Source organism: Eimeria tenella, genomic scaffold, assembly GCF_000499545.2.
Source record: "Eimeria tenella Houghton genomic scaffold, Eth_scaff17, whole genome shotgun sequence".
Taxonomy (NCBI): Eukaryota; Apicomplexa; class Conoidasida; order Eucoccidiorida; family Eimeriidae; genus Eimeria; species Eimeria tenella.
Genome location: NW_013541545.1, coordinates 101016 through 126516, shown reverse-complemented (window position 1 = coordinate 126516; position 25501 = coordinate 101016). Strand labels below are relative to the sequence as shown.

The window sequence follows — 25501 nt, the reverse complement described above, 5'->3', positions numbered from 1 at the left end:
CAGTGTTAGCTGCTTCTTGTCTCCGTTTGCTTCGGTCTCCACCTGTTCTGCTGCTGCTTCTGAGCCCCTGTCTCCCGCCTCTACCTCTGCATGGCTGTCAGCTGCTGTGGATGGCTGCTGTGGGTGTTGTCTCCAGGAGTGTCTCCGCGAGCTGCACATCCCGCAGCGCATGGACCTGCAGGAGGGCCTGACGGGGCCCCTGCCGGTGACGCAGGGGGAGCTGCTGCAGTGCCTGGCTGCTGCCCACAGCCGCCGCACTGCGGAGCAGGCGGGGGGGGGCCCCCTGGGGCCCACAGGCCGCAAGTATGCAGCTCGGGCTGTTTCCTCTTTGCCCACGTTGTCCACGCGGGGCCAGAGACACAAGCTGGTGTCGGCGCAGCTGGAGGCGGAGATCACTTTGAATCTGCAGCGCGTGGCTTCGAGGGCCTCCGAGGGTCTCTTCTCTTCTGCTGCAGACCCGCGGGAACGGCTCGCGGAGGCCGTGGGAGACCCCTCGCTGCTCTATGCTGGCGAGCTGCTGGAGGTGGCGGAGGGGGACAACGGCAGTCCCCAGACTGCAGCGCAGCAGTGCGCCTTCATCGAGCTGCAGCGCCTGAGCCAGTACTGGGCGGAGGGCATGTTCCCGGATGCCTGTGGCGACGAAGGCACAGCAGCAGCAGCAGCAGCAGCCCACCCCACAGGCCTTTCTTCTCCGCCCAGCCCCCCCCACTCCGTGGTCTCAGCCCCGGGGAGGGCCCCCGCGCCCTGCAGACTCACCCGGACGCGCAGCACCCCCTGCCCCTTCCCCGCTGCCGCTGAGGCCCCCAGCGGCCCCGACCCGCTGCAGCCCCTCTTCACCCCTCCTCTGGGGGGCAAAGCTGGAGAGGCCTGCACAAAGCAGACTGGCTAGCGGCTGTCTTCTCTGAGTCTGGCGCCGCCCGGCAGCGGGCCTTTGCCGGGGGGCGTTTCTTAAGGCCACGAGCAAAATATGCCCGCCAAGTGCTCTCAGTTTATTCTGAGGCTTCTGCCGCCTACTGCTCTTCAGCCAAACAGCCCTGGCAGGGCTGGAGTTTCGGGAGGCCAGCCTGGGGGCTGGCCGGGGGCTCGGGGGCCCCCTGGGGGGCCCCCGAGGAATAACGCCACGGGGGACTGTCGGTGTCCAGCGACAAGGGTGGCCTGCGCATTACCGCCCGTCAACAAGGTGCTCCTTATCTTACAGCGAGACGGGCAGAGGAAGATCTTGGGGGAAAGAGTGAGCCTTGTCTCTGTCCGAAGCCACTTGAAGAGTTACGAGCTTTTCCAGAACTCAAGGGCGCCGCTGTGGGGAGCGCTTAGTTCGGTGTACCAATAGGGCCCTCTAGGGCCCCCCAAGTTAGCCTTTGGGAAGCCCTTTTAGGCAGGCCTACTGCGAGGCTCTGCCGACAGTTTTCAGTGAACTCCTCTCCGTGGGCCCCCCGTTAGTTCTTCTGCAGGCGCTGAGGCTGCCGCTGTGGATCTTTGTAAGGGTCTTTCTGGAAAGACTGGCTGCTGAGGCGGAGGGCGGAACGGCGGCAGCAGCTGCTATTGAAGCAGCGGTGCTTTTGATCAGAGGCTCCCCAGGTGCTTCTGTTGCAGTTGCCCTCGGGGCCCCACGGGAGACTGTGGGGCCCTGCTAAGTCTGACAGTTGTGACACGGCTGTTGTGGTTCTCTCTTTAGCCGCTGGGAGAGAAAGAATTGGGAGATACGGGGAGAGTCTTTCCTACATGAAGGTCCCTGCCTGGCGACTCAGAAGTATCACAGGGGCCCCTAAGGGGCCGTTCTGTAGCCAGTGCTCGCTCGCTTGTGCACATGGCCAACCGGCCTGGCTAGCTGAGACTAAGAAATGGTGTCGAGCAGCTAAACCGTGCTTGCCGCTTCCTGCCGCAGACTAGAAGGACGCAGGAAAAGGACAGGGTGTTTGGTCTTAATAGGAGTTCGTTTCTGTGTTCCTTTTGCTTAGGGTTATGCGCGCACGGGAACAAATGCATTGTTTTTCCCCTTTGGGGGCTTAAAAAGACAAGTGTGTATGAGCCCTTGTCTTGACTGCACAATTGGCTATGGTTGTTGTTTCTTTTCCAGCATCGACTCTTCCTTGGGACTGCTATAGTAGAGGGGTAGAAGTAACTCACTGGTTGAGCTTAGACCGCTGTGTAGCTAAGGCAATTCTCGCGCTATGCCGTTGCTGCGGAGGCGCGGCCAGAAGGGCTGAAATGAGCAGGCCGTGTCCGAAGGCAAGTAAACAGTTCACTTAGGTTAAATTTACTCCATTTAGCTTTCATTCGGTCACAAACAAGAGGGGAGGACTGCTGCTGTCGGCAGTGTCTCACCTGCGACTCATGGGCCCCCAGGGCTGCAACAACTGGCAAGCGGTCTCGGGGATCACGAGAAGCACAAGGGGAGAAAACGAAGTCTTCGTTTCCTGTCTTTCATAAAAGAGCATTCAGGAGCTTTGAAGTAGTTCATAAAATGTAAAAGGCTAAGGCTGAGGCCCCTACTAACGCATAGGCTCAGGCACGGCTGGGCCAGCCATACCCGCCGCCGCCGCCGGCGGTCCCAAGGGGGCGCGGCCGACGGCTGCTCGGCGGCGCCGAGCAGTGGGTGAGGCAAGGGTACCAGATGGGTTCTTGTTGTCGGCTTTTCAAAAATAAACCCTTAAAGGAAGTGGAATACCCATTTAAATTCCTTGGGAGACCTATAGAGGCCCCGAATCCGTTGGCGCCGCTGCCCACAAGCCGCCTCGCCCGAGCGCTGTCTCTGCCGTCTCCATGGCTGGCGGCATGCCCAGCTGCTTCCACAGAGTCCTGCAGAGGCAGCCAGAGCCCTCAGAGAATTTAGAGAGGCCCTTCAAGACCCGTTTTGTGTCTCTCATGCTTCAGGCGTAGCCTCGGCAGCTGCCCCAGCTGTACCTGTGACCGGGCATGGCCACGAGGACGCCGCGGGCGAAGGTGCTGGCGTTGTTGCAGAAGACAAACTGCAGCAGACAAAAAGAAGCCAGTGAAGTGGCAGGCGACGTAAACTACTCAAAATAGAGTCAGCGGGCGGCTGAGTCGCCCGCTGGGGCCTGGCGGTCCCATGCTCAACTCCGGCTTACCTAAGGTCACTTCCACCGGCCTTGGCTTCTGTCTCTTTGCTCCCGTGGGCCCCTTCTAGATACAAATAAAGACACTCCTCTATCTTCTCCAGTTCCGTCCAGGACACCCTGGGGGCCCCTTCCTATCCAAGAGGTGACCCTCGCCGTCTCTGGGGTCCCAGAGCGAACAGCAAACGAATGCGCCCCATTTTTCTCTATTTTGAGGGCGCGGGGCAAATACATGTCTTCCTTTGAACCTGTCTCTGACCCATGGCCGAGACCCCAATGAGCCTTGGAGACTCTGTCCAGCTTGGGCTTGACGGACCTTTCCAGCAGCAGGAGGAGCAGCCGCAGCACAGCGCCAAGTTGAGGCGGCGCCTAGGAATGTGAGTGTTTTGCTGCTGCTCCTCGGGTCTTTCTGCCCCAATTACTCCTTTTTCTTGTCACTAGCCTTTGGCCCCGCGGGGCAGCTGCAGCGGGCGTAGCAGCAGTGTGCAACGACGGCAGCAAAATTTAGTTGGGTGTCTGCTGCAGCTCACTGGGGCTTGGGGGCCTGTAGGAGGCGATGGGTCGCAGTGAGTAAGTGCTTCTTCGACTGCCTCCTCTGCTATGCAGCACCCCGTATACTCTGCTGGCTGCAGCAATAAAGCTGGCCAGCCTCAGCATACACCTATTCATACATGTTATTGCTGAATGTGTGAAAGCCTCCCAAAGCATGCATGCGCCTTACACCAAAATGTGTATACGAAGCTGCAACTCTCGGCCTCAGCCCCTATCAAGCGTATAGCTTATTTCTTTTTTGCATATGCTTCTCTACACAGAAGACAGTTGCGTTTGCAGATGCACGCTGCGGCTATTTCCTGCTGCCGGCCTCCACCGACTTTGCTGCAGCGTGGCTGTGCCTGTGCTTTTGCGTTTGTGCCTTTTCCTAGCCACAAGTGTTTGCGTCAGAGACAGTAGGGGCGTCTGGGGTGGGTGCGCTAGGCAGATCCATGAAGGCAGCAGCTGCGGCTCTGTCTGCGGACTATGGAGGCCCCCCGACCCCTAAACAAGCTTTCAAAGATGAGCCCCCAGGCCTCCGCCTTTTCATCTCGGCTTCGCCGTCACTACATCAGGTGTGCTCTCAGGCCCTCTGCGCCGGATCTCCCGACGCCCAACCGTCTCGTACTCAAACCCTCCAAACTAGCGAGCAGCCAGAGTCCCCTCTTTCCCAGGGCCCCTCTACTGAGGGCCCCTCTTCTACGGGCACCTCTGCGAGAGAGCTCCATCCTGAGGGCCTCCCATCTGAGGGCCCTTATCCTGAGGGGACTCCCCAGACCATGGAAATGGCAGAGCTGCTCAAGCCGCCTCCTGATTCTGCCTCCACACACCCGGAGACACAGACTCTTGCCCCCGACCTTCGCACCGCCACCACCAGCCCCAGCAGAGCCTCTGCTGATACATATGCACCGCGAGACAGCCAAGGCCGCAGCTCCACAGGCTTGCCCCGAGATGGGGCTTCTCCAGAGTCCGCTGCGCGGCAAGATGGCCCCTGTAAGTGAAGGGGAAAGAAACACTACTAAGTGCATCCAAAACTGACATTTACATCTGCCTAGGTGCTCCATTTCTTCTTGTTTTCTGGCCTTTTACGTAAATACATCTCCGTATGTTTTCTTCTTTTTGCTCGTAGGGGGCTTGTGCAGCTTGCCCTGCAGGCGCTAAAGCCGTACAAGCACGAAGCAGTGGAGTCATTGAATTGAAGGACTGTGCACTGAGATCTCACTCTTTGCTTGTCTGTGTCTGCCTGGCTGCTGCAGCTGCCTCATCACAGGGCTCCCCTCATGTGTCTGCCAGTCCCTCATCCTCGAGCTTCAGCAGCCGCGGGGGAGTTACCTCCGTAGCGCTGTCACCTGAGGCCGGGTTGAGTGCTTCAAAGGAGAAGCCTGGGGGCCCCTCTCCTGCCCCTGCTCCAGAGGTAGCCAGGGCGCCCTCCGTTGGGCTGGGGGCCCCTCCGCAAGACAAGCAGGAAAACGATACCTGCGCGCCAAGAGAAGACGATGGCGGCGCCGGCGGCCAGAAATGCATTTCTCCCAGCAAAGCGCCCTGGGTGCTGCCGGCTTACCAGGCCCTCACCAGACAGGAGGGGCCCCCGGGGACGTCTGCCAGGGGGTCCGGCCCCTGCACCAGCCCTGGAGTTACCTGGGGGGACCCCTTGTTGCCTCTCCAGCTGCAGCCTCCTGGGCTGGAGAAGACGCAGTGGCTTCTCCAGCGCATGCCAACGGGGCACACAGGGCCTGCGCCAATAGAAACAGGAGCCGATACTGAGGGCCGCTCGAGCTCGGTGTGGGACTTTTGTAGTCTCTACTCCCTTAACCCACCTCTGAGTCCCGAGAGCCCCGAACAGCATCACGAGCTGAGGGACCGGGGCTGCCTGTCGGCCCTCAGCAGCGCGGATCCCGGAAGCCCTCGTTGTATGTACACCCCGCCGAGTCTGACAGAACGAATGCTTCACGACGAACTGGACGCCATAAACAGCGACGCCTTGTCTCCTCCGTGCTGCTGCACGCGGTCCCCTGGCCGTTCCTGGAGCCGTCTTGACGGGGCCCTCCCTGACAAGGAGGGCCTTGAGGGACCCCAGCTGGTGGGAGGCAGTCCCGTGCCTTCTTCTGAGGCCTCGCTGCCTCCTCCAGAAATGCTGCCGAGCATAAGCGATGACGAGCAGTCACTGTATGGCCCAGCCGCAGATGCAGAGGCTTGCGAGTCCCTAGGCCCTTGCATTGCCCCGACTGTCTTTTGGGGGTGCCAGCATTTGCGCCCCGAGGGTTCCTTTTCTGCGTGGCAGACAATGGGCAGACTGCAGCAGGCTCCCCGCCGCTCCCCCCACGTTTCTTCCTGCCTTTTCCCCGGAATTTCAGCGAGGCGCCTGTGCTGTTCACGACCCACAGTTATGGGCTGCTCCGCCCGGCAAGTGGGGATGGCTTGGGGCATGCACCCATGGGCTGTGCCCATGCACGACGGTGGCTGCGGGGGCCCCTTTCTCTCAGCCGGATCCAGAAGCTTCTGCAAAGGAGGGGCTCATATTCAACGCTGCAGCGGCTGCGCTGCTCGCGCGGCTGCGGCTTTGCGTGAGCGTGGGGCCCTCTGGTTTGGGGGCCTTCGTGCCTCTCTAATGGGGGAGGAGGGGAGGGGCGGAAACTGCTGCCGACGGCTGCTCATTAGACCTCCTTGTTGCTGCTTCGCTCATGCCAGACGCAATTCCCGGTTGGGAGGGCTAGTGGGGCCCTGGGGAGCTTCTGCAGATGACAAAGAACTCAAGAACGGACACAAAGACAATGCGCTGTGCAGATGCAGCTACAAAGCCCGCCTTCCAAGACGTTTCAGTGACAGCAGCGGGTGTGGCCTGTGCTGCTCAGCAGCAGGAGGGCACCAGCAGGGGCCCGCCGCTGCCGCTGCTGCTGGAGGGCCTGTTCCTCCATTGACACAATCGTGGAACTCTATGCAGCTCGCCTCCAGTGACCCTCCAGCCACTTCCCACGGACCTGTTTCTGCCATCTCTGCTGCTCCCAGGCATAGGGGGGAGTGCTGCAGGGGGGCCTCTCCGTTGCTGCTGCCGGGACTCTGCAGCCGCCGCGGAGGGCTCCAGGATGCGAAATGCCCGCAGGAGGCGTCAGCCGACGGCTGGCCGCAACGGCCATTGCCTTCAGCGCCTCTCAGCTGCTCCTCCGAACTGCAAGACTGCTTATCAGGACTTCGCGGGACAAGGAGCTGCGCCTCCATGAGAACTTGTTCCCTCTGTCCTACTGAGTGCCTAGGCAGGCGCCACTCCGCCTCGGGTTCGGCCCCGCTTTCGCAGCCCTCGTTGTCGACCCCCGTGCTGTCGCCTCCAGCGCCATCTCCTCTCCTGGACCTTAGTCTCAAATCTTTGGAGAAGTCCCGAGAGGGGGCCAAGCCTGAAGAGCCAAATGCATCTAAGGAGGGACCTCAAAACAGTTCAGAGCTACACGCGGAGGCGACAGAAAGTGGAGACGCGCTGCTTGACCTTAGCCTACAAGATGCAGAGCGGCCACAAGAGCAGCAGAAACTGCACCCACCACAAAAGCACCAGCACCAGCAGCAGCAGGCAAGGCACACTGCCTCAGACCCGCAGATGTGCGTTTTCTACTCTCTTCTAGAAGGCAACTGCTGCTGCAGAAGACAGCGGCGGGCCGCTTGTGGCAGCAGCAATAACAGAAGCAACAGTGTTAACGGACTGCAAGGAGCTGACGGCGGACTTCAAGGGACTTCTCATTGTACCACGTGTGCGGCGACGGACCAAAGAGCTGCAGCGGCACCTAGCAGGGGCTGGGGCTACTGTCAAAAGGTAGGAAGACAAGGGGGCGTTTTGGTTAAGCCTTTGAGGCCTTCATCCTGAGGCTTTCATCCTGCCTCAAAGCATATCACCTGCTGCTGCTGCTGCAGGGCATTAGCCCAAATAGTGGGCATCAGCCCAAATAGTGGAGCTGCTGCCAGCAGCAGCGCAGCCGAAAATAGGCTCTGGCTTTATAAGGGCCTTTTTAATGTCTCCGGTGTGCTTTTCTCCTTGCTGCAGTGCCAGTGTGGCGCCCCCCATAGAGAGCGCGACGGGAGCCCCGTGAAGGTCCCTTCTTCCACAGCTCAGCTGCTGCAGTTGGACGCCTGCAGCCCCACTCTGGCGGCGCAGGGGCAGCAGAACGAAGGGGGCGTAGCTGCATGTGCCTCGAAGGATAAGGAAGGGCTTCTTGACGGCCTAACGGGCGCTGCTCCTGCCTTTGAGCGGCAGGGTGCCCCCGTTCTGCCTTTGGGGTCCTCCTGGGTGTCTTCAGCTGCTGCTCTACCCCCCGTGTCATCTTCTGCGTCTCTGCTAAAGCCCTCTGGAGAAGAGGCTCCCTTAGATGCCCTACTCTCTGCAGTCACGACAGGGGGCTCTGGGAGCTCAAGGACTCACGGGACCTGCGAAGAAGGCCTCCCGGGAAGCCGGGGGGGTGCTTTTCCCATTGCCTCCCTACAGCCTCCAGGCTCAGCTGGCGACTTTGGAGGAGAAGCTGCGGCTCCCATCCAAGGGTTCCCAGGCAGTCTCTTCCCCGTGGCCCCTGTGGAGGCCTCGCAAAGCCCGAAGCTGCGGCCCCAGAGGGAGCCGCTAACGCAGCGGCCTAAGGGCACTCCACCTGCAGACGCCCCAGGGTGCTCCTCTGCTGCAGACGGAGACAGCAGCCTAGCAGTGGGGGCTGCGCTGCACGAAAGCAGAGGCCCCTTAATGTTAGAGGCAACGAGGAACCCCAAGGAGTCTGCGGGGCAGCTACTCTCGGGCTGGTCAGACACATCCAAGATGCCCGCAATGCAGAGCTTAGGTGAAGCCGCTGAACCCATTTCGGACTTGATAGCTCGCCAATGTCTACCTGAGGGGCCACAGCTGTGTGCACCCGTTGCTGATGGAACGGGGGCTGGCAGCACTCAGGCGTTTCCCGTCGACGAGAGCGGCAGCAGCAGCAATAATAGCAATGGCAACAACAGCAGCAGCAGCAACAGCAACAGCACCCAAGAGATTGCTTCCTCGGCGTCCCTCGCTCCTGCTCCCGAAGAGTCTCCCTGTGAAAACCAGCAAAATCTCCCAGTAAGCTCCATAAGTGACACAGCAGCAGGCGCTGGAACATGGATTCCTCCTCAGCAGCCAGAGACGCAGCAGCCTGTGGGCTGCGTCGCTGCTCTAAGCGGGTCGCCCGCAGCAGCAATTCATTCACTCCAGGCCCAGGGCACAGGAGGAGTTCAGGGGGAAAGCAGCAGCAGCAACAGCAACCGCAATAGCAACAGCAGCGCGGAAGGCTCCAACCCTCTAGACCCAGCGTCGTGCGTTCTCATGATGGATGCTGGAAAAGGCGACTGCAGCCTCGTTGACTCTAACGCTCCTCAAATGATGTCAGGGACAGGCAGCGACAGCGGAGGGGCTGGGAGTGCAGTCGGCGCGGGAGGCGGCTCAGGGTACAAGCGAAAGTCTGGAGGCAGCCTCTGTCTCCCTTCCCCAGGGCAGCAGCGGCTGCTGGGGCTGCAGCCCCGGCCTCCCCCTCCTCGCGTGTACCACGTGGTGATGTGCACGCGGCGGTACTGGCGAGTAGAGTGGGTGTCGCCGGAGACAGGCCGTCGGGTCTATAAGCACTTCGGGGAAAACCGCTACGGCGGGGGCGACAGAGCTCGCGAGGTGGCAGTGAAGTTCTGGGCCGAAGTCCGCAAGCGTAGCGCTGACGGCGTCGAGAGGGGCGAGTGGCAGGGCCTCACGGAGGTCACCCGCAGAGTGCGAGAAGAGGGAGTTGAGGGCATCCTGCAGGAGGTCCGTGCATCCCCACAGATTACCGCTTGCATGCCCCAGCCAGCAGCAGCAGCAACAACGGCAGGCACTGCTGCCACCCAGACAGCTCTCCCGGAATCTGATGCAGCACCTACTGAAGACCCTTTGCTGGGAAGGCAGCTGCCTGCGCCCGCATCGACAGCAACTACGCCCTTGCAGCAGCAGCAGCCAAAGCCAGGTAGTGAGGTGGAAAACAATGATGCTTTGGGGGAAACATCGGCAGACAGTCGCTTCTCCACGTTTGGAGAGCAGCAACAGAACCAGCCTACAACTGCTGTTGAGGGATACCGGCAGCGTGGCTCCTCTCTAAGACCTACTACCAGGGGCAGGATTCACAGGGAGGCCTCCAAGGACCTTTCAGCTACCAGCAACAGTCGGCTCAGCCAGCAACAGCAGCAGCAGCAACAGCAGCAGCAGCAGCAGCAGCAGAAGACACACAGAGAAGACTACGCAGCACTTGCTGACGGAGGAGCGGTGGCCCCAGAAACAGCTGTTTCCGGGGAGAATGAAGCGGGTGAGGGACAAGGACTTCCTCAGCAGCAGCAGCAGCAGCAGCAGCAACAGCAGCAGGTAGAGTTGGAACAGTTCACCTCTTTGCCTAGGTTAGGAGAAACTCAAGGATCTGCTGCGTACTCTGGACAGCAAGAGCAGCCACAACAGCAGACAAAAGAAGGGAGCGGTCCAGCATATGTTGTAGGGCCTCCTCAGCAGCAGTTCCGGGGCAATCTGGAGGCCCAAGCAGTGGCTACTCAGCTGTCTGATGCTTCCCTCACCAGTAGGGGCCCCCTTCTGAACAAAAACCCAGCAATAGAACCCCTTTCAGGGGACCCCACAGGTACGGGAGAATGGAGATCGCCGGTGGTCAACCAGCCTTCAGGAGACCCCCCGCTGCCACTGTACGCGCCGGCCATGGGAGGCATTCAGGGTGGGGGCGGCATTTGGGGGCCAGGAGGAGAATCCAGTGGGGCCTCTAACATGAGCGACGTCACCGGGACAGCCAAAAACGGATCTGAGCTGCTGCTCAAGCGCGAGAACTCCAACGGCAGCCGCCTCTCCTCTCTCGCAGGAACAGAGCCTCCCCCGAAGAGGTACCGCCCCGACGGGAGAGAGTCGCCATTGCCAGAGGGGGCCTCCTGGGGCCCCGCTCCGCCCTTGGCGGCCTTCCCCGCCGGAGGCAGAAGTGCTATTAACAAGGCTCTCACGGGCCCCCAGATTGTCCAGCAGGGTTCCTGCAGTGGCATGGGCTTCGGCGGGCTGGGGCAGGGCTCGGTGGCCCCCATGGAGTTCCCCCAAGGCGCTGCAACTGAGGCTTCCGCCGCAGTGTCTCTGTCGAGCGGGGCTTCCCAAGTGCTGTCTCCCGAAGCCAGCGGGACTCTCTTGATGAGCTGCTCAGGGGATACCTCGGGCCCTTTGCCAAGTCTCCAGGGCCCGCTGGGCTTTCAGGAGATGCAGGGGGCAGGCGGCGCAGCCTCTACGATGCCCACTCCCTTCCCCGCCAGCGGCGCAATGGGCCCTACTGGGATGCTGTACTCAGCTCCGTCCCCGTTTTCTCCCACTGACACCCAACTGTCTCTGCAACAGCAACAGGCATTGAGGCCGGGCCAGCCCCCTTTAGAGGGCTACCTCGTGGGCTGCCCGTCGGATGTGCCCTATGCCACCCGCCCGCCCACCCCAGGTGTACAGACACCAGGGATGCGGACCCCAACCACCAGCTCAACTGTGTCATCTTCTCGCCGGTCGCGATGCGGCAGCTCGGGGTCGTCCCGCAAGGGCCAGACAGGAGGGGTTTCTGGGCGCAGCGGAAACGGGAGCGGCGGGCACGGGCAGCGCACCATAGGGAGGATCTACTCCCTCCTCGTGAGAGGTGTCAGGTGCTGGAGGGCGGAGTGGCACGACCGCTCAAGTGGCCACCGCAAAACGCGCCAATATGCTGCGCCGAAGCACGGCGAGCAGCAGGCCCGGGCGCTGTGCCTGCAGGCCCTCTGCCAGGCGCGCAGCGTTCCGGCGCAGCTGCTGCGCGAGGCCCAGCAGACCTTTGCCTACGAGCCGAACCTCTCCCCCGAAAACAACTCAGAGCCCGAGGACCCTCCGGCAGAGCAAGCCGTGCCCCGGGGAGCCAGCTACGCCTCCCAGCCACAGCTGCAGCAGCCTCCGCACGGCCAGCTGCTGCAGCCCGCGTCCATAGAAGAACCGACCGGCCATCTGGTGCAGCCTCAGTTCCAAAGAGGAGAGGCCAGCACGAGCAACGGGGGCTTTGCACAGCAAGGATATTTCTGGCCTGGCACGGGGCGGCCACCCAATAGCTCTTTCGGGAGCCTCCCCTCCATGCTGGACACCAGCGATCAACAGACATATGGCACCAGCGCGGAGCCCGTGGGTCAGCCGCAGCAGCAGCAGCAGACTGGCTTCTTCCTGGGCGGACTTGGTCTGCCTATGGAGACACCAGCCGCGGGGATTCCCATTGAAGAGGCACCAAGCGGGCCCCACGCCAATCCGAATGCCCCCAGCGTCTTTCCGCCCGACAGCAGCAACCCCGGAGCAGTTGCTGCTCCATTTGGAAACAACGCTTTCACCGCGGGGGGGAATGCCGAGCACCCTGCTGTCTGCAGCGCCTCCCCGTTTGATGCAAGAAGTGCCCAGGAAGGGCTGACAGCTAAGCAGGAGCTGCCAGAGTCGGCAATGAACAGTTTGCCGCTCGTGTGCGCCGCCCGCGCTGTGGGAGTGGACCCCAACAACCCAACCTCCTTGAGCCCCCCTCAGCAGTGTGCTTTTCCAGCCGCAGCAACGACATCTGCTGGTGCTCTCATGACCAAGGAAGAGCCAGCTAACTGTGCAGATCCCGATTCCCCCGAAGCCACCGCCAGAGCTGAAGGAGACAGAGCAAATGCCTGGAACCCTTCTTTTCTGGCGGCGTAACAAGTTTGCCAGAAACACGTCTCGATCGGATTTATTACATTCGGGACATGCCGAAAGGAAATACCCGCCGCGAGCTGAACTCCCGTCTCCAAGCTGCGGGCCTTACTCAATTACCGCGTAGGCCAGCAGCAAATACAACAGCAACCGCTTCAACACAGCAAGCAGCAGCAGCACCGTCAGCAGCGTCAGCAATACCAGGAGCGTCAGCAGTATCAGCAGCGTCAGCCGTATCAGTAGTGTCAACAGCGTCAGCAACAACAGCACAAGCGGCGGCATTGTGAAATCCTGAGAAGACCGAATATTTTTTGCGCCGTAGCCTAGCGCCTGTCTTATCTCCCGCTGGAATCTGTCCCCAGTTTGTTAGTCTGCAGCTCCTTGGAAGGCTAAAGTGCCTGCGTGCGGCCCTGTCTCCAACGGAGTGTACGTACAGTGAGGCACCGACTGCGGTATCTGTGCGTCGGATAGCCTTGTCCGTCTCGCCGATTTCGTTCTGGTAATGTTTTAGTTTTTACTGAGCACGAATAGTTTGTAGGGGGCTCTTTTCGGCCTTTTCCCAGCCCCCAGCCCAGTCTTCACGACTGTCTTCTGTGGCTGTCGTGCCGTGCTTCCGTCCTTCCCCTGGAGCATTTTTATATTGTGTTATTTAGACTCCAGAGGCAACCTCCTCCGTCTACCTGCGTGCTGTCGGCGCCGGCAGCAAAGCCATCACCTTTAACAGCGTTTCCGTCTGCAAGCCGCAGCCACCCCGGTGGCCAGAGGCCGCATCTTAGCCAAATGGCCCTATTCCACGAGAAGGCTCCAGTGCCCCCAAGGTCACCCACCTTATCAAAAGAGCCAGGGAACCCTTGGGGTGGGGAGCAGCACCGGTATCCCGCTGGCGCCAGCGTTCTCGAGGTCCCAACAGACGCTCAGCTAAGGTAAAACTAACTCCCTCAGTAGTTCAATCAGCGTTTCAAGTTCGTCCGTTCATTTCCCGCGGCAAGCAAACCCAGAAACTGCAGCTGCCACATCGAGGGGCTCAATGGTGCTTTGGGAAGTCTCCACCGTAACCCCCAAATTGTGGAGTATATGCCTCGAGCTGGACTGGAGCGCCTTCCACTGCCCTTTGCGGCTTCACTGGCGACCTCTGCCATTCAGGACCGCCCACAGCAACCCCTGCTGCCAGGCCTCCTTGGGGCTTTCACAAAAGTTACTCATTCGTATAGTCTGCATGCGGCGCTGCTCGCGGCCCACCGCCGGACAGAGCGCTATATCCTTTCGTTTCACCTTCCCTCTTCTCTGTCTACACCCTTCCACATAGAGACATTTCAGCACTTTCGTGTTCAGGTGGCAACGCGCAGCAAGACCGCAACAAACTGTTTTCGTAGAGATTTATTGTTTAGTCTCTCTGTAGAGCACTTGTCACTACCCAGTTAGCCACTAGGCTGCAGCTTGTGGGGATCTAAATCCTCAAGAATACAGTGATGCCTAAGAGTTCAAAAGCTGAGGCACCTGCTCCCCTAGCTCGTCAAATCCATTCCTCTTTTTCTTTCACAGGGTGTGTAGAGCCCTTCGCCTAAGGGCTGTCCCCAGTACGCATCAGTGTAAGCAATCAAAAAAAAGAAACTCATCAGTTGAAGGCATTAGCCGCAGGAGCCGCTGCTGAAGTCTCCCTCAAGAGCTGCAACAACTGTGGCAGTGCTCCAATTAGCAGTAGCTGGAACAGGCCACTTACTATACTGCGGCTGCACACAGCAACTAATGCAGAGGCCCGGCGGCAGGCGCGTCTTGTTAAAGGCAGACGCTGCCACTGCAACTGGCAGCTGCTTTGCCGCTACAACTTGCATGCATGCCTGTATGCATACATGCATGCATGCATGCAGGGCCTACGACCAGATTTTGACGACTCCGTCTCTTCCCGCTGTGACTAAAAAGAGGTCTCCCTGGCCAATCACCGAGATTCCAGTGACAGCGTCTCTGTGCATCGGCGAAGGCCCCCCAAAACCTTGGGGCGCCTCAGCTTCCTCCCCCTCACCCCACACGGGGGACCAGGAGGCGAAGTCCGGGCCACAGGGAGGCGGCATGCAGCAGCAGGAGCTCCCAGGCCCGCCGACGAGTTTGCTTCTGCTTCTGCTGCTGCTACTGCTTTTGCTGTTGCTCCTGTCCAGCACTAACAAGTCCCTGCCTTTTCGTGCAAAAGTACTGCCTGCCCCTCTGGGAGCCTCACCAGCTTCTTCCGTTCCCAAGTCCGCAGCAGCCAGCAGAGCCTCCCAGTTCTCCCCTTTCGAGGCCCCCGCCTCGCCAGATAATCGGCCCGCAGCAGCAGCTGTTGCTGTTGCTCTCGCTGCTGCTGCTGCTGCTGATGCACGCCGCAGGAAACGCCGCCCCTGTGGGGAGCGACAGCAAACTTGCTGCAGCACATGGGTGCCACCTATGGTGAGAGAAGCCATTAGTGATGAACCACGATCTCTTTCCCGGCATCCGCATGCAGTCGGGGGCCCCAGGACACAGTAAGAGCGCACCAGGTCTGTGTCTAAGAAAGTGGTGTCTGGAGAAGTTCCCGTGGCGGCTCCTGCTGTTTCCCCTCTGTCTGCAGATGCTGCTTGCTGCTGCTGCAGCTGCTGCTGCTTTTGCTTCTGGTACCCCAGCTTCGCAGCAAACACAGCTCGCTCCTCCGCCAAATCCCAGTAGTGGACACAGAGATCTTCCCCAGCAGATAAAACGAAGCCAGCAGGGCCTCTCAGAGGTGGGGGCATCCAGAGATACCGGGGCATGTGCGGGGGAGCCTCATCGGCTCCCCAGAATCCCGACACTCCCCGTGGTATCTGGAGTATGTTACTGCATGCAGATGGCAGAGACAGCGCCTCCATGGACAGCAAAACCAGCATGGGTACCGAGAAGCTTTTCGAAGCCTCCCCTGCCCCTTCTGCAGCAGCGGCTGCTGCTGCTGCTGTGCTATCTGCGAAGCAAGAGGTGTTGTACGCGCTGATAACTGCCCCGTCTTGCAGGTCAAGCAGCAGCAGGGGGAACGCCGCGTGCTCTACAAGGGCCAGCATGCAGCAGGTTGGGGCATCTTGTTGCTGCTCGAAAGCAGCAGGCCTGCCCGTCGCGAGGCTGCTGCTGCTAAGAGCAACAGCCGCAGCAGACGGGTCCACAAACAGCAGCTGCTTGACGGCCACTGGGGGCTGGAGCTGCCACGCTCTGAGGACAAGCTGCATGCGCAAGTCAAACTGCAGCAACAAGCCCCCAGTGGTCCCAATCACCAGCCAGCGGGCGTCAGCACCTATGGCCTGCGCTGCCGGCGCCCCCAGCCAAGGCGGAGTCTGTGAAGCGAAGACAGGAGTGGAGACGCGGAGGTCCCAGCCGCCGAACAAGCCATTGCGCAAGGCGTAGAGCAGCAGCTGCTCCAAAGATGTGTCTTGATGGCTAAGACACGCCACGCCGCCGCCGCCAGCTGCTGCTGCAGTTGCTGCTGCGCGCGCAGCAGCGAATCCTGCAGCGCACCGCTTCCCCGCCGATCCATCCGCCGTTGCTCTATACACCAAACGAGACAAAGACAAGGCAGCGCGCGCTGCTGCTGCTGCTGCTGAGTAAGGGCCTTGGCCCAGCTGGCGCTGCAGCAGCCCGAGCAAGACAGAGGGCTTCGCAGACAGAGGCGCCGGCATCAGCCGAGGAGTGGGGAGGCGCAGCAGCGCGCCGGGTATGGTGACTCCTGCGCTACTGCTGCCGTTGTTGGCGTTGCTGCTGCTGCTGCTGTCCAGCCGCAGCAAGTGGCACGCCCCGTCGGAAGTCCCCACAGCTAATGTCCTCGTGTTCTGAATAAGACAATGAGTCGTCAGGTGCAGCTGGGGAGGAACTTGCCACAGACCCACAGCTGGCGCTGCGCGCAGAATCAAGAAAGGCTGCAGCAATACTTAAGACCCGCAGGCCCTCCCCTCAGGTCAAGCACTAGCTGGCTAGCTGCACCCAGCTGCAGCTATACGCACTTCGAGGCACTTGGGAATACAAACTCCCGAGCCAGCCAGCCACTTAAACTGGTTTGTTGAGGCAGCAGCAGCAGAGCAGCAGCAGAAAGAAGAGGCAAGACGCAACAAACTGCAGAGTCAGCCACAATTCTAAGCAGTATGGGGGGCCCTGGACTGGTTCGCAACTTACGCCGAGTGGCCCTGACCAGGGCTGACGCCTTCCAGGCCTTGATGGCCCCTCCCTTGAGGCCCACAGGGACGGCCGCGAGAACTCTCCCGTCATCTGTTGCAGCGAGGCTGAGGAGGCCAACGCCTCTAGAACAAGAGCCCTCATACTCCGTAAGGCTGCGCACCCACTGGCCCCGGGGCCTCCAGGAGGCCAAGTCCGGCAGCCCCGCAACGCCTCCCCCAGCAACAGCCCCTGCACCCTTGCCCTCCATGCTGCTGCGAGCTGATGCTTGCAGCAGACCCTCATGCCGGCCTGCGGTGGGGCCCTTAATTGTGCCGAGGCCTCCTTGCTGGCTGGGGTCCCCCGACAACTGAGAGAGGCTGTCAGTGACTCCCCCTACAACTGTGCTGATATTTTGTGAGGGGCGGCCCAGGGCTGCCGTGGCTGCGGGCAGAGCCAGCCCGCTGCTGCTGCTGCTGCTGCTCAGCTGCTGTGCTCTGGAACTACCCAACGGAGGGGCCCACGCGAACAGCCTGCGGGCAAGTGCTGTCAGTCTCCTTTCGGCAGCAAAGAATGCATCCAGAGAATCAGACACTCGCAGCTGGTAAGGGTAAAGACTGAAGTGACTCTCGTCTTGTCTTTGCAGCCTCCCCACTTCAAGAGAGGGCCGCCGCGGAAGGCCCAGCAGCACACAACGCCAGTCCCGCTGCAGCGGGGCAGGGACCCCCGGGGCTGCGCTGCTTCTGTGTGGAGACAGCCTGGAGACAGTCATTATGTGTCGCTTCCCGCCCCCGAGGGCCCGCTCAGCAAGCTTTCTCGCTGCTGCAGCTGCGGCCGCTGTTGCTGCTGCTGCTTCAGGCAGGCACAGCCCGCGGCAACGCTCCTGCAGTTTCGCCGGCGCTCGCTGCAGCAGCCGCTGCAAGGATGCAGCCGCGGCGACGGGCATTTTCGTCTGCGAGTTCAGGGCTGCAACTGTAGCAGCAGGCGCTGCAGCAGCAAGGAGGAGAGACAAGTAGCTGCTGGTGACTACAGCGGAGCCGCAGCTGACCTGCACCGACTGGGAAGCATTATCCTGTAGGCGCAAGCAGCCGCACCCTCAGGAAACACAAATAGGCAGCCGCAGCAGCAACTGCAGCGGCAGCAGCAAAGGTACGCTTCAGCTATACGGAAGCAGGGACAGATAGCACCATACAGCCACACCCATTTAGCTGCTGCAGGCAACAGCAGAAAGCCCGGAGTCACACTTCGGCAAATTCGCAGCAGCGGCTGGCTGAACAGTAGCAGCAGCATCCGCAGCGGTAGGCGTATACGCGCTTCAGCAGCACACTCAGAAGCAGCAGCACAAGTGGTAGCAGCAGCAAATAACAGCAGCAGCTACTGAGAACTCGAAGGGTCTTAGCCGCGGCGCACCTTGCGGTGAGTTGAGAGGCCAAGAAGAGCCTGCAGCAACGACGGCTGCGGGGGGTATATCCACAAGTGTCTCCCCACTGCGCCCGCAACGGCTGTGGCAGCTGCAGTTGCTGCAGTCATTGCAGCTTTTGCTGCAGCGTCAGAGACTTCGGGCGGGCACACGTCCAGAAGAGCATGTGCTAAAGATCGCTGCTGCTGCTGCTGCTGCTGCTGCTGCTGCTGCTGCTGCTGTTGCTGCTGCTGCTCCGTTGCCTGAAGCGAGGCCTCGGCTTTGTCTGTGGAGCTGTCACTGCCGCTGTCGTTTTCAGCACTGTTGTTTCCACTGCTACTGCTGTTGCCCGCAGCAGCAACGGGCGGCTCGTCTGGCCACAGGCAGCCGTGCAGCAGCAGCATCTGGTGATGCATCACCAGGCGAGCCACGTGGGGCAAAAGGGTCTCCGCGAAAAGACCCCACAAAGAAATGCGGGTCAGAGGGGGGGCAATGGGGGGTACAGGAGACAGCCGCGTGGCTGTCAGCACTTGGCGCGAAGAGGGCCCCTGCGGGAGCATGTACTTCAGGAGGACTGCCGCTGCAGCAGCAAAACGCACAGCCAAGAGTAAGTCGCCACAGGCAGCAAACAGCGGCAAAAGCCAGAGCAGCGCAGCAGCAGCAGCAGCAGCAGCAAAGAGTGCTTCCCTCCAGCAAACGAACTATGTCCTCGCCCTCTGTAGTTTAGTGCAGCTAGTGCTTGGGCTAATTAGTGGGTAATTGGCTATCTATAAGTTGCAAGCCACCCGCAGTAATGCCCTAAAGAGCTTACTTTGCCTAGCCCCCACTGTGCAGCAAGGAGGCCGCCTGGCCTGCCCAGGAAGAGACTGCAGCAGCAGAGACCCCTCTGGCGCCTCCTCAGCAAGTCCTAAAGTGTCGAGGGAGGAGCCTAGGGGACAATCCGCTGCTGCAGTCGACCCCTCTCCTTTCGCACTTAGGCCTGCAGCGTTGGCTGCTGCTGCCTGACGCCGCGCATGCAGCGTCGGCAGCAGCAGCAGCAGCGCGTGGCGGTCTGCAGGCCCAGCCCCACGCAAAAACTTTACCAGGTCTTCCACTGCCGCTGCTGCCTCCCCCTGCTGCGGCTGCTGCTGCTGCTGCTCCTGCGCAGCCTGCTTCTCCACTTGAATCTGAAGAAGAGGCGCGCCGAACGGCGAAGACGAAGCAGCAGCAGCACTAGAAGCAGCTGCGCGCTTCTCCACTTCCAATATTACCATTTTCCAAGGCCCCAAGCCGCGCCTCATGCCCCGCACTATCAGGGCCCCTGCAGCTAGCCGTTTGTCTGCAGCAGCTTCTTGCAGAAAGGGGGCGCTTGGCTCATCACTGCTGTCGCTGCTGCTTGTGCTCTCGCTGCTGCTGCTGTCGCTGCTGCTGCTGCTGCTGAGGCTGCCACTGCTGCTGCTGCTGCTTGCAGCTCCCGAATGTTCCTTTCGGTGCTTCTGCCCTCTCCGAGCCCTTTCTGCGGCCGCGAGAGTCGTCGGAGAGAAGAGAATCGATAGCAGCCGCTCACTTGCCCTGTTTTCGGGTTGCTGCTGCAGCAGGCGCAGCAGCTGCTGCCGAGAGAGCGGAGACCGCAGAGCTGCTGCAACTTCGTCCACGCTCAGCAACCGGGAATGGCGCCGCAGCACGGGACGCAGCAGTGGCAGCAGCAGGGCATATGTCTGCACAGGGCCCCAACTGTCCTGAACTGCAGCAAGAAGGCGCAGCAGCACACCCCTCAGCAGCAGCGAGGGGAAGAGCAGCAGCGGAACCACTCTTCGAGACAAGAGGCTGTAGGTGGCCTTAGAGGCGGGGCTGAGGAGGCCGTCTGCTGCGAGCTGCGAAAGAGCAGCAGCAGCAGCAGCAACCACTTCCTCCTGCTGGTCAAGGAGACACTGTTCGCAGCAGGGAATGATGCAGCTCTCAGCTGTTGCGGGAAGCGCAAGGGCCCCCAGGCCCCCCAGCGAACGAACCACTGCAGCACGAACCCCAGGGCAGGGGTCATTTAGCTGCACAATGAGGTACGGCAGCAGGAAGCTGTGTGTCTGCTGCGGCCCCAGCACAGCTGTCAGCAGCGGCAGCGGCCGCAGCAGCGCCAGCCGCTGCTCCAGGGGGCGGCAGGTCAGCTGCTGCTGCACCGTCGGCAGCACTGCGGCGTGGAATTTGCTGATGGCCTCTGCCAGCTTTTCTTTTGCTGATGTTGACAGGCCCTCTGCTTCAGTTGCAGCTGCTGCTGCTGTGCGCTCAGGCCCCGGGCAGCTGCTGGCAGGAGAGATATCTGCTGCTGCTTCAGCCAGTGTTACTTTTGAACTAATGGGAACCCCCAAAGAAGGCGACCCTGAGGTGTCAAGTCCAGCAGCAGCAACTTCCTCAGCAGCAGCTCGGTCATCAGCAGCTGCTGCTCCATGCATCTGCTGAGAGCTGCTGCTGCTGCTGACGGCCACCCCGCTTGCTCCCGTAGCAGCTTCAAATGATGCCTCGGAAGGCCTTGCTGCAGCAGCAGCACCTTTGCTTTCCCCAGTATCGTCAATAAAGTTGGCTTGCCTCTCAAGCACATCTTTTGGCCCCACCGCTACAGGCAGTGTAATATGCGCTGGGGCTGCAGCGGTGCTGCTGCTCTTTTTGGCGCTTTCCTGAGCTGCTGCTGCGGAGTCCGAGGCCCTGCGAAGCGCTGTGGCCTTTCCTGCATGCACGGAAGGCGATAACTCATTTTGCTGCTGCTGCTGCTTCTGCTGCTTCTGCTGCTCTCTGCGGGCGCCTAGAAGAGCCTGTGCGTGAAGACAGGCCTTCACTGAAAGAAGCATCAGCGGCAGCAGCTCCGCAACAGCCACGCGGACAGCCGGCTCTGGATCTGCAGCACTTAAGCGGTGCACTGCAGGAAGAATGTAGCCGCAGAAGAGTGCAGCAGCATCGGCCTGCGGGCTTTCCTCTGCTGCAGTGCTCCGCAGCAGCACCGGGTATTGCTGCTGCTGAAGCGATGCCCCTTTGCCGGAGCGACGCACTGAACCGCCTGCCTTCGGGGCCCCCGTCGCTGCAGTTGTTGCGCTGCTGCTGGGCACCTCACTTGCGCAGGATGTACCGCAAAAGGCGCAGAGGGGCCCCTGTGAGGCCAGCTTGGAGCACTGCGCTTTGTGCTGCAGCGCTGCATTCAGCTGCAGCAGCGCTGCAGCGAGGGCCCTGACAGCAGCAGTGCGGACAACTGGGAGCGGATCCCCCAAATGGTGAGTCAGGAAGGGTAAGATGGAGTCTAGCAGGACTTCTATTGTGGCAATCCGCGAAAAAAATCCCAACATGGAGACGCCGCATGCCCTTACACGAGGGCTGCTCGTTTGCTGCAGTGCCAGCCCCACCACCTCAGAGGCAAGAATACAGCAGCTGCTGCGCAGGCAGCCTGCACAAGAGCGCTGTGCTGACTCCACATTAGAAGGCGAGACCACCACAAACGGGAGGCCCACGTCGCTGCTAGCTGCTGCTGCTGCTGCTGCTGCTGCTGCAGACCCGAAGACATGCGCAGGCAGCTCAGGCGGACCCAGCAGCTCGCACACACTCTCCCACTGCGGATACACCGGAGCGGATCCGCTGCTGTCTCCTCCAGTTCCAACGCCCGCGGCCCCCGCCCCTCCAGTCCCAGCAGCAGCAGCAGCAGCAGCAGCAGCGTCAGCAGGGGCGGCGCTGTGACTGTCTTCGCCGCGCTGCCTGAACAGGTCGTCGTACAGGCGCACCTTCTGCACCTCAAGCTCCTCGAGGACTGCCACTGCGGGCTGCATGCACATCAGCCCAGCAACAGCGCAGCAGCAGCAGCAGCAGCTGCCCGCCACACAGAAAACATTTAGAATAGGAATAGTCCTGCGCCCCCTCTAACAATAACTCTCAACACAAAATGAGGAAAAGACCTTGCCTGGACTCTTTGCAGCTCGCTGCCCCTATGCGCTGTCTGCAGCTAGCTAGCTACCTCGCCACGAGCTGCAGTCAGCTAGGTATCGAGTCGGGAAGTGCAGCTAGCTAGCTGGCTAGCCAACACGTACGCGCTTTAAAACCACTGTAGCCTCGTAACTTTGGGCCCAAAGACCCATAAGGCTCCGGCCAAACTGGCGGGCATTCCGGGGGCTCAAAACGGGGTGAGGGAGGCTGCCGCTGAGTGCAGCAGCCGCTGCCGCCTCTTGTGCTACTTCTGCAGCGAGAAACCTCTCCTCAGCTGTAACCCCGCCTACGCTCGGCGGTGTTGCTGTTCCTGCTGCAGCAGACGCTGCGCGCAGGTCACGCTGGCCCCCCAAGGGAGATGCAGCAGCAGCAGCTGCTGCTGCCGCAGCTGCTGCTGCATCTGCTGCCTCAGCGCCCCCCGCGCTCCACGCATGCAGCAGCGCAGCAGCAGCAGGGCACTCCTGTGGCATCGTGACGGCCATGTTCAGCACAGTCTGTCAAACAGCGACAGCAGCAACAAACTCCAGCTCCTTGTAATTCAACTGCAGCACTGAAATGTAATTTAGCTGCAACTAAGGGGGACATTTCGGCCGCCTTACTTGGTGGGCAGTGCAGCCGTCAATCTCCAGCGTCTCCCTGGTCGCGGCTTCTCTCAGCAGCTGCAGAAGCAGCTGCTCTTTGGCATCACTCTCCTGCTGCTGCTGCTGGAGCAGAGCCTGCTGTTGCTGCTCTTGCTGCTGCTGGGGTCGCTGCTCCAGCAGCGCCAAAAAGAGATCAGGGAGGTGCTCTTTTAGCAGCAAAATGCGAAGGTCGGGCTGCTGGTACGCCGGGTGCAGCAGCACAGTAAAGAGGCACAAGAAGTAGTTGCTGAAACAAGGAGGAAAGACATAGCGCAGCCACAGCAGCAGCGTCTGCTGCGCCGACAGCCGACGCTCCGGCAGCTGCAGCAGACCTCCGTGCAGCAGCAGCAGCCGCACTTTGCGGCAGGTCAGCCCCTCCAGTGCATGCAGCAGAGCAGCGGGAGGCGGCGAAGACGACGGGGCAGCAGGAAGCCCAGGAAGAGAAGCACGCATTTCCTCCTGCATTGCGGCAGCAGCAGCAGCAGCTGCTGCTGCTGCTGAGTTGCGGGGGCGGCGAGCGGTGCCACTGCTGCTGCCTGCTGGAGCCGCAGCTTTGCTTTTCTCTTCTGCGCCTGCAGATTCATCTTCTTTCAGCTGCTGTCCCTGTTGCTGTTGCTGCTGCTTCTGCTGCTGCTTGGCTGCGTTGAGCCAGTTTCTCAGATCAAGCAGGTGCAGCAAATCTATGACGTCTGCGCCCTCCAACAGAATCTCCGCCAAAGTGCAGTTCACCGAAAACATTTCTGCAGCCTGCAGCTCCTGAATGCCTTCGGGAAAAGGCTCCTGGGGTTCTTCGTTGTCCACAAACCTAATACACAAAAAACAGAAACAAAAGAAACAGCAAAACAAACAAAGTCCTTCAGCCCCCAGGCAAGGGGCCCCCAAAGGGCAAGGTCATTGCACTTCAGGGATTCTCTGGAGAGAGAAAAAAACAAAAAATGAAAGCCCTCAGGCGCATGCCGCCACGAACAAAGAGAAGGGGGGAAAGGCAGCAAAAAGAAGCGTTTGAGCCAGCGGGAAAGAGACAAAAGAAGCGAAGCTGAAAACCCAAAGAGAAGCAAACAGAGCCAGTACAAAGACGTGCACTGCAGCCTCGTAAAAGAGCTGCTAACAAGGCTTTAGCAGCTGCTAAGAGCTGCGCGACAAAATGCCCCCTTAGGCGTAAGGGCCCTCGCGGAGCCGAAGGAAGCGCAGGTGCAGGACCTGGGGCTGCAGCTGCTGCTTTTGCGCAGAGCGCCGCATGCGGCCTTCATGCAGCGGGCTGCGAGCTGCAGCGCCCAGCCAGCTGCCCGCATGCAGGCGGCTGCGTGCTGCAGGACGCAGCCAGTATTTGGTGGCTGCTTGCTGCAGCACGCAGCCAGCTGCCCGCATGCAGCTGGCTTCGTGCTGCAGCATGCAGCGAGCTGGCTGCATGCAGGTGGCTGCGTGCTGCAGCATGCAGCGACGTGGCTGCATGCAGTTGGCTGCGGGAGGCAGGTGGTGCGTACCGCTCGGGCGCGAGGTAGCAGCGGGAGCGCTTGGCAGACTCGAAGAGGAGGCTGTAGACGCGCATGTCTCTCAGGCGCAAAACAACATCTTTCCAGGGAGCGGCGTCAGTGAGGAAGAGGTGGAGGCTGGAGGTGAGGCCCAAGTTTTCAGTCTTGAGGTCGCAGTGGGCAAAGGCCAGGCTGTGCAGCTGCGCCACTGCAGCCAGCAGCTGGAAGCACATGAACAGCAGCTGCACGCAAGACGCCGCAGGCCGCACGTGCAGCCGGCCCCACACCGTGCTGCTGAAGTACCGCCGCAGCAGCAGCGCCGAGCGCTCCGCCAGCAGCAGCCGCTCGTCCGGGCAGCTGCACACACAGCAGCAGCAACCTGCAGCAGCTTTCCGACACTTCTCCACAAACACCAATGCTTATTTAAACGGAGCGGCTTCGCTTCAAGACGCAGCAACAGACTCGCAAAAATCAAATGCACGTATTCCCGTGAAAAAGCCCACAAGCACGCAGCAGCTGCAGCAGCTGCAGCAGCGGCAGCAGCGGCAGCAGTTGCAGCAACGGCAGCAGCTGCAGTTGCAGCAGTTGCTGCAGCAGCTGCTGTGCTGCGCGCAGGCCCGGAGGCCAGGAGACTCGGTGGAATATTGCGCCTAAGAAGACAGAGGGGAGGCGGCGGCGCAGCAGCGGGGGCTCAGCAGCACAGCAGCCAGCAGCAAAAGCCAGAAGCAGCAGCAGCAGCAAAAGTGCCACTCGAAATGCACCAAAGATGCATGCAGTAAGACAAAAGCTTAGGGGGAGCGACACCGCTGCAGCAAGCTGGAAAGCCCCAGCAGCACGTGGAGTGGGCAGAATGAGACGGAGAGAAAAACAAAAAGCAAAAGTGCTGCAGCCACGAAGGAGAAGAGCCAGGGAAAAGTTGAGCAGCACAAGGACAGGCAATTAGGCAAGGGAAGATAGGCCAGAGCGAGCAGAAAGAGAAAAGAAGGATCTAATTAAGTATATCGCGATCTAAAATGTCTCATTCGTCTTTAAGGGCCAAAGCAGTTCATTTAGCTTTCGAAAATGCTGTTGACAGACATGTTTGGGTATAAGTCAAAAGTGAAGACAGCCTTGTGGAGGAGCTTCTGGGCCTGGAAGCGGCGCAGCTCAAGGGGGGGCCCTTTGGTTCCCGCGGCATTCTTGTTGATAAAGAGTTTGCAAAATGTCAGTCCGTCTGTGACTGAGACGCACAGGAGGCTGCTGCTGACCCGCGAGGTGGATATACACCCCACCGCATGCAGAAACGGGTAGTCTTCCATGTGGCTCCGCTGCTCATCTGTAAGGGGGGAAGTCGGGCTCTGGGAAGACAGCTGGCTCAGCTCCCCGGCCGGGAGCGCTGGGCTCAGCCCCGCAGACACAGTGTTGCCCATCTTGCTGCTGCTGCTGCTGCTGCTGCTGCTGTGGGGTGCAGTTGCGGTCAGTCCCACGGAGAGGCCGCCTGCCGCGGAGTGCACGCTGTGCTCAGCAGAAGCCCCCGAAGGAGCCACATGACTTTTGAGCCGCAGCTTGTTCGACGGTGTGGCGTGTGCTGCTGTTGCTTAGCTGCAGCATGTGCTGCAGCTGCTGCTGCGCTGCTGCTGCTGGGCAAGACAGCGCGCGGG

The 25501-nt window shown here is 60.6% G+C and overlaps 3 protein-coding genes across 3 annotated transcripts in view; 2 read left to right on the top strand and 1 right to left on the bottom strand.

Annotated features, from left to right (window-relative positions):
* ETH_00026440 (uncharacterized protein) overlaps positions 1-889 on the top strand; it is a gene marked incomplete at both ends in the record, with an annotated part of 1531 nt that extends 642 nt beyond the window's left edge. Inside the window, one exon of the mRNA XM_013373709.1 lies at positions 137-889. Within this exon, the coding sequence (XP_013229163.1) occupies positions 137-889 (753 nt within the window). The remainder of the gene's footprint in view (positions 1-136) is intronic.
* Positions 890-4060: 3171 nt separating this feature from the next.
* Positions 4061-12321, top strand: ETH_00026435 (uncharacterized protein; the record flags this gene model as incomplete). The annotated part of the gene is made up of 3 exons (XM_013373708.1): positions 4061-4601; positions 4865-7407; positions 7636-12321. The coding sequence occupies 3 exons, from the start codon at positions 4061-4063 to the stop codon at positions 12319-12321; spliced, it is 7770 nt and encodes a 2589-aa protein (XP_013229162.1).
* Positions 12322-14186: 1865 nt separating this feature from the next.
* Positions 14187-25270, bottom strand: ETH_00026430 (PIK3R4 kinase-related protein (incomplete catalytic triad), putative; the record flags this gene model as incomplete). Its single annotated transcript, XM_013373707.1, has 8 exons — positions 14187-16180; positions 16456-17506; positions 17845-18413; positions 18645-21609; positions 21874-22263; positions 22369-23194; positions 23874-24218; positions 24939-25270. The coding sequence occupies 8 exons, from the start codon at positions 25268-25270 to the stop codon at positions 14187-14189; spliced, it is 8472 nt and encodes a 2823-aa protein (XP_013229161.1).
* Between the last annotated feature and the right edge of the window lie 231 nt (positions 25271-25501).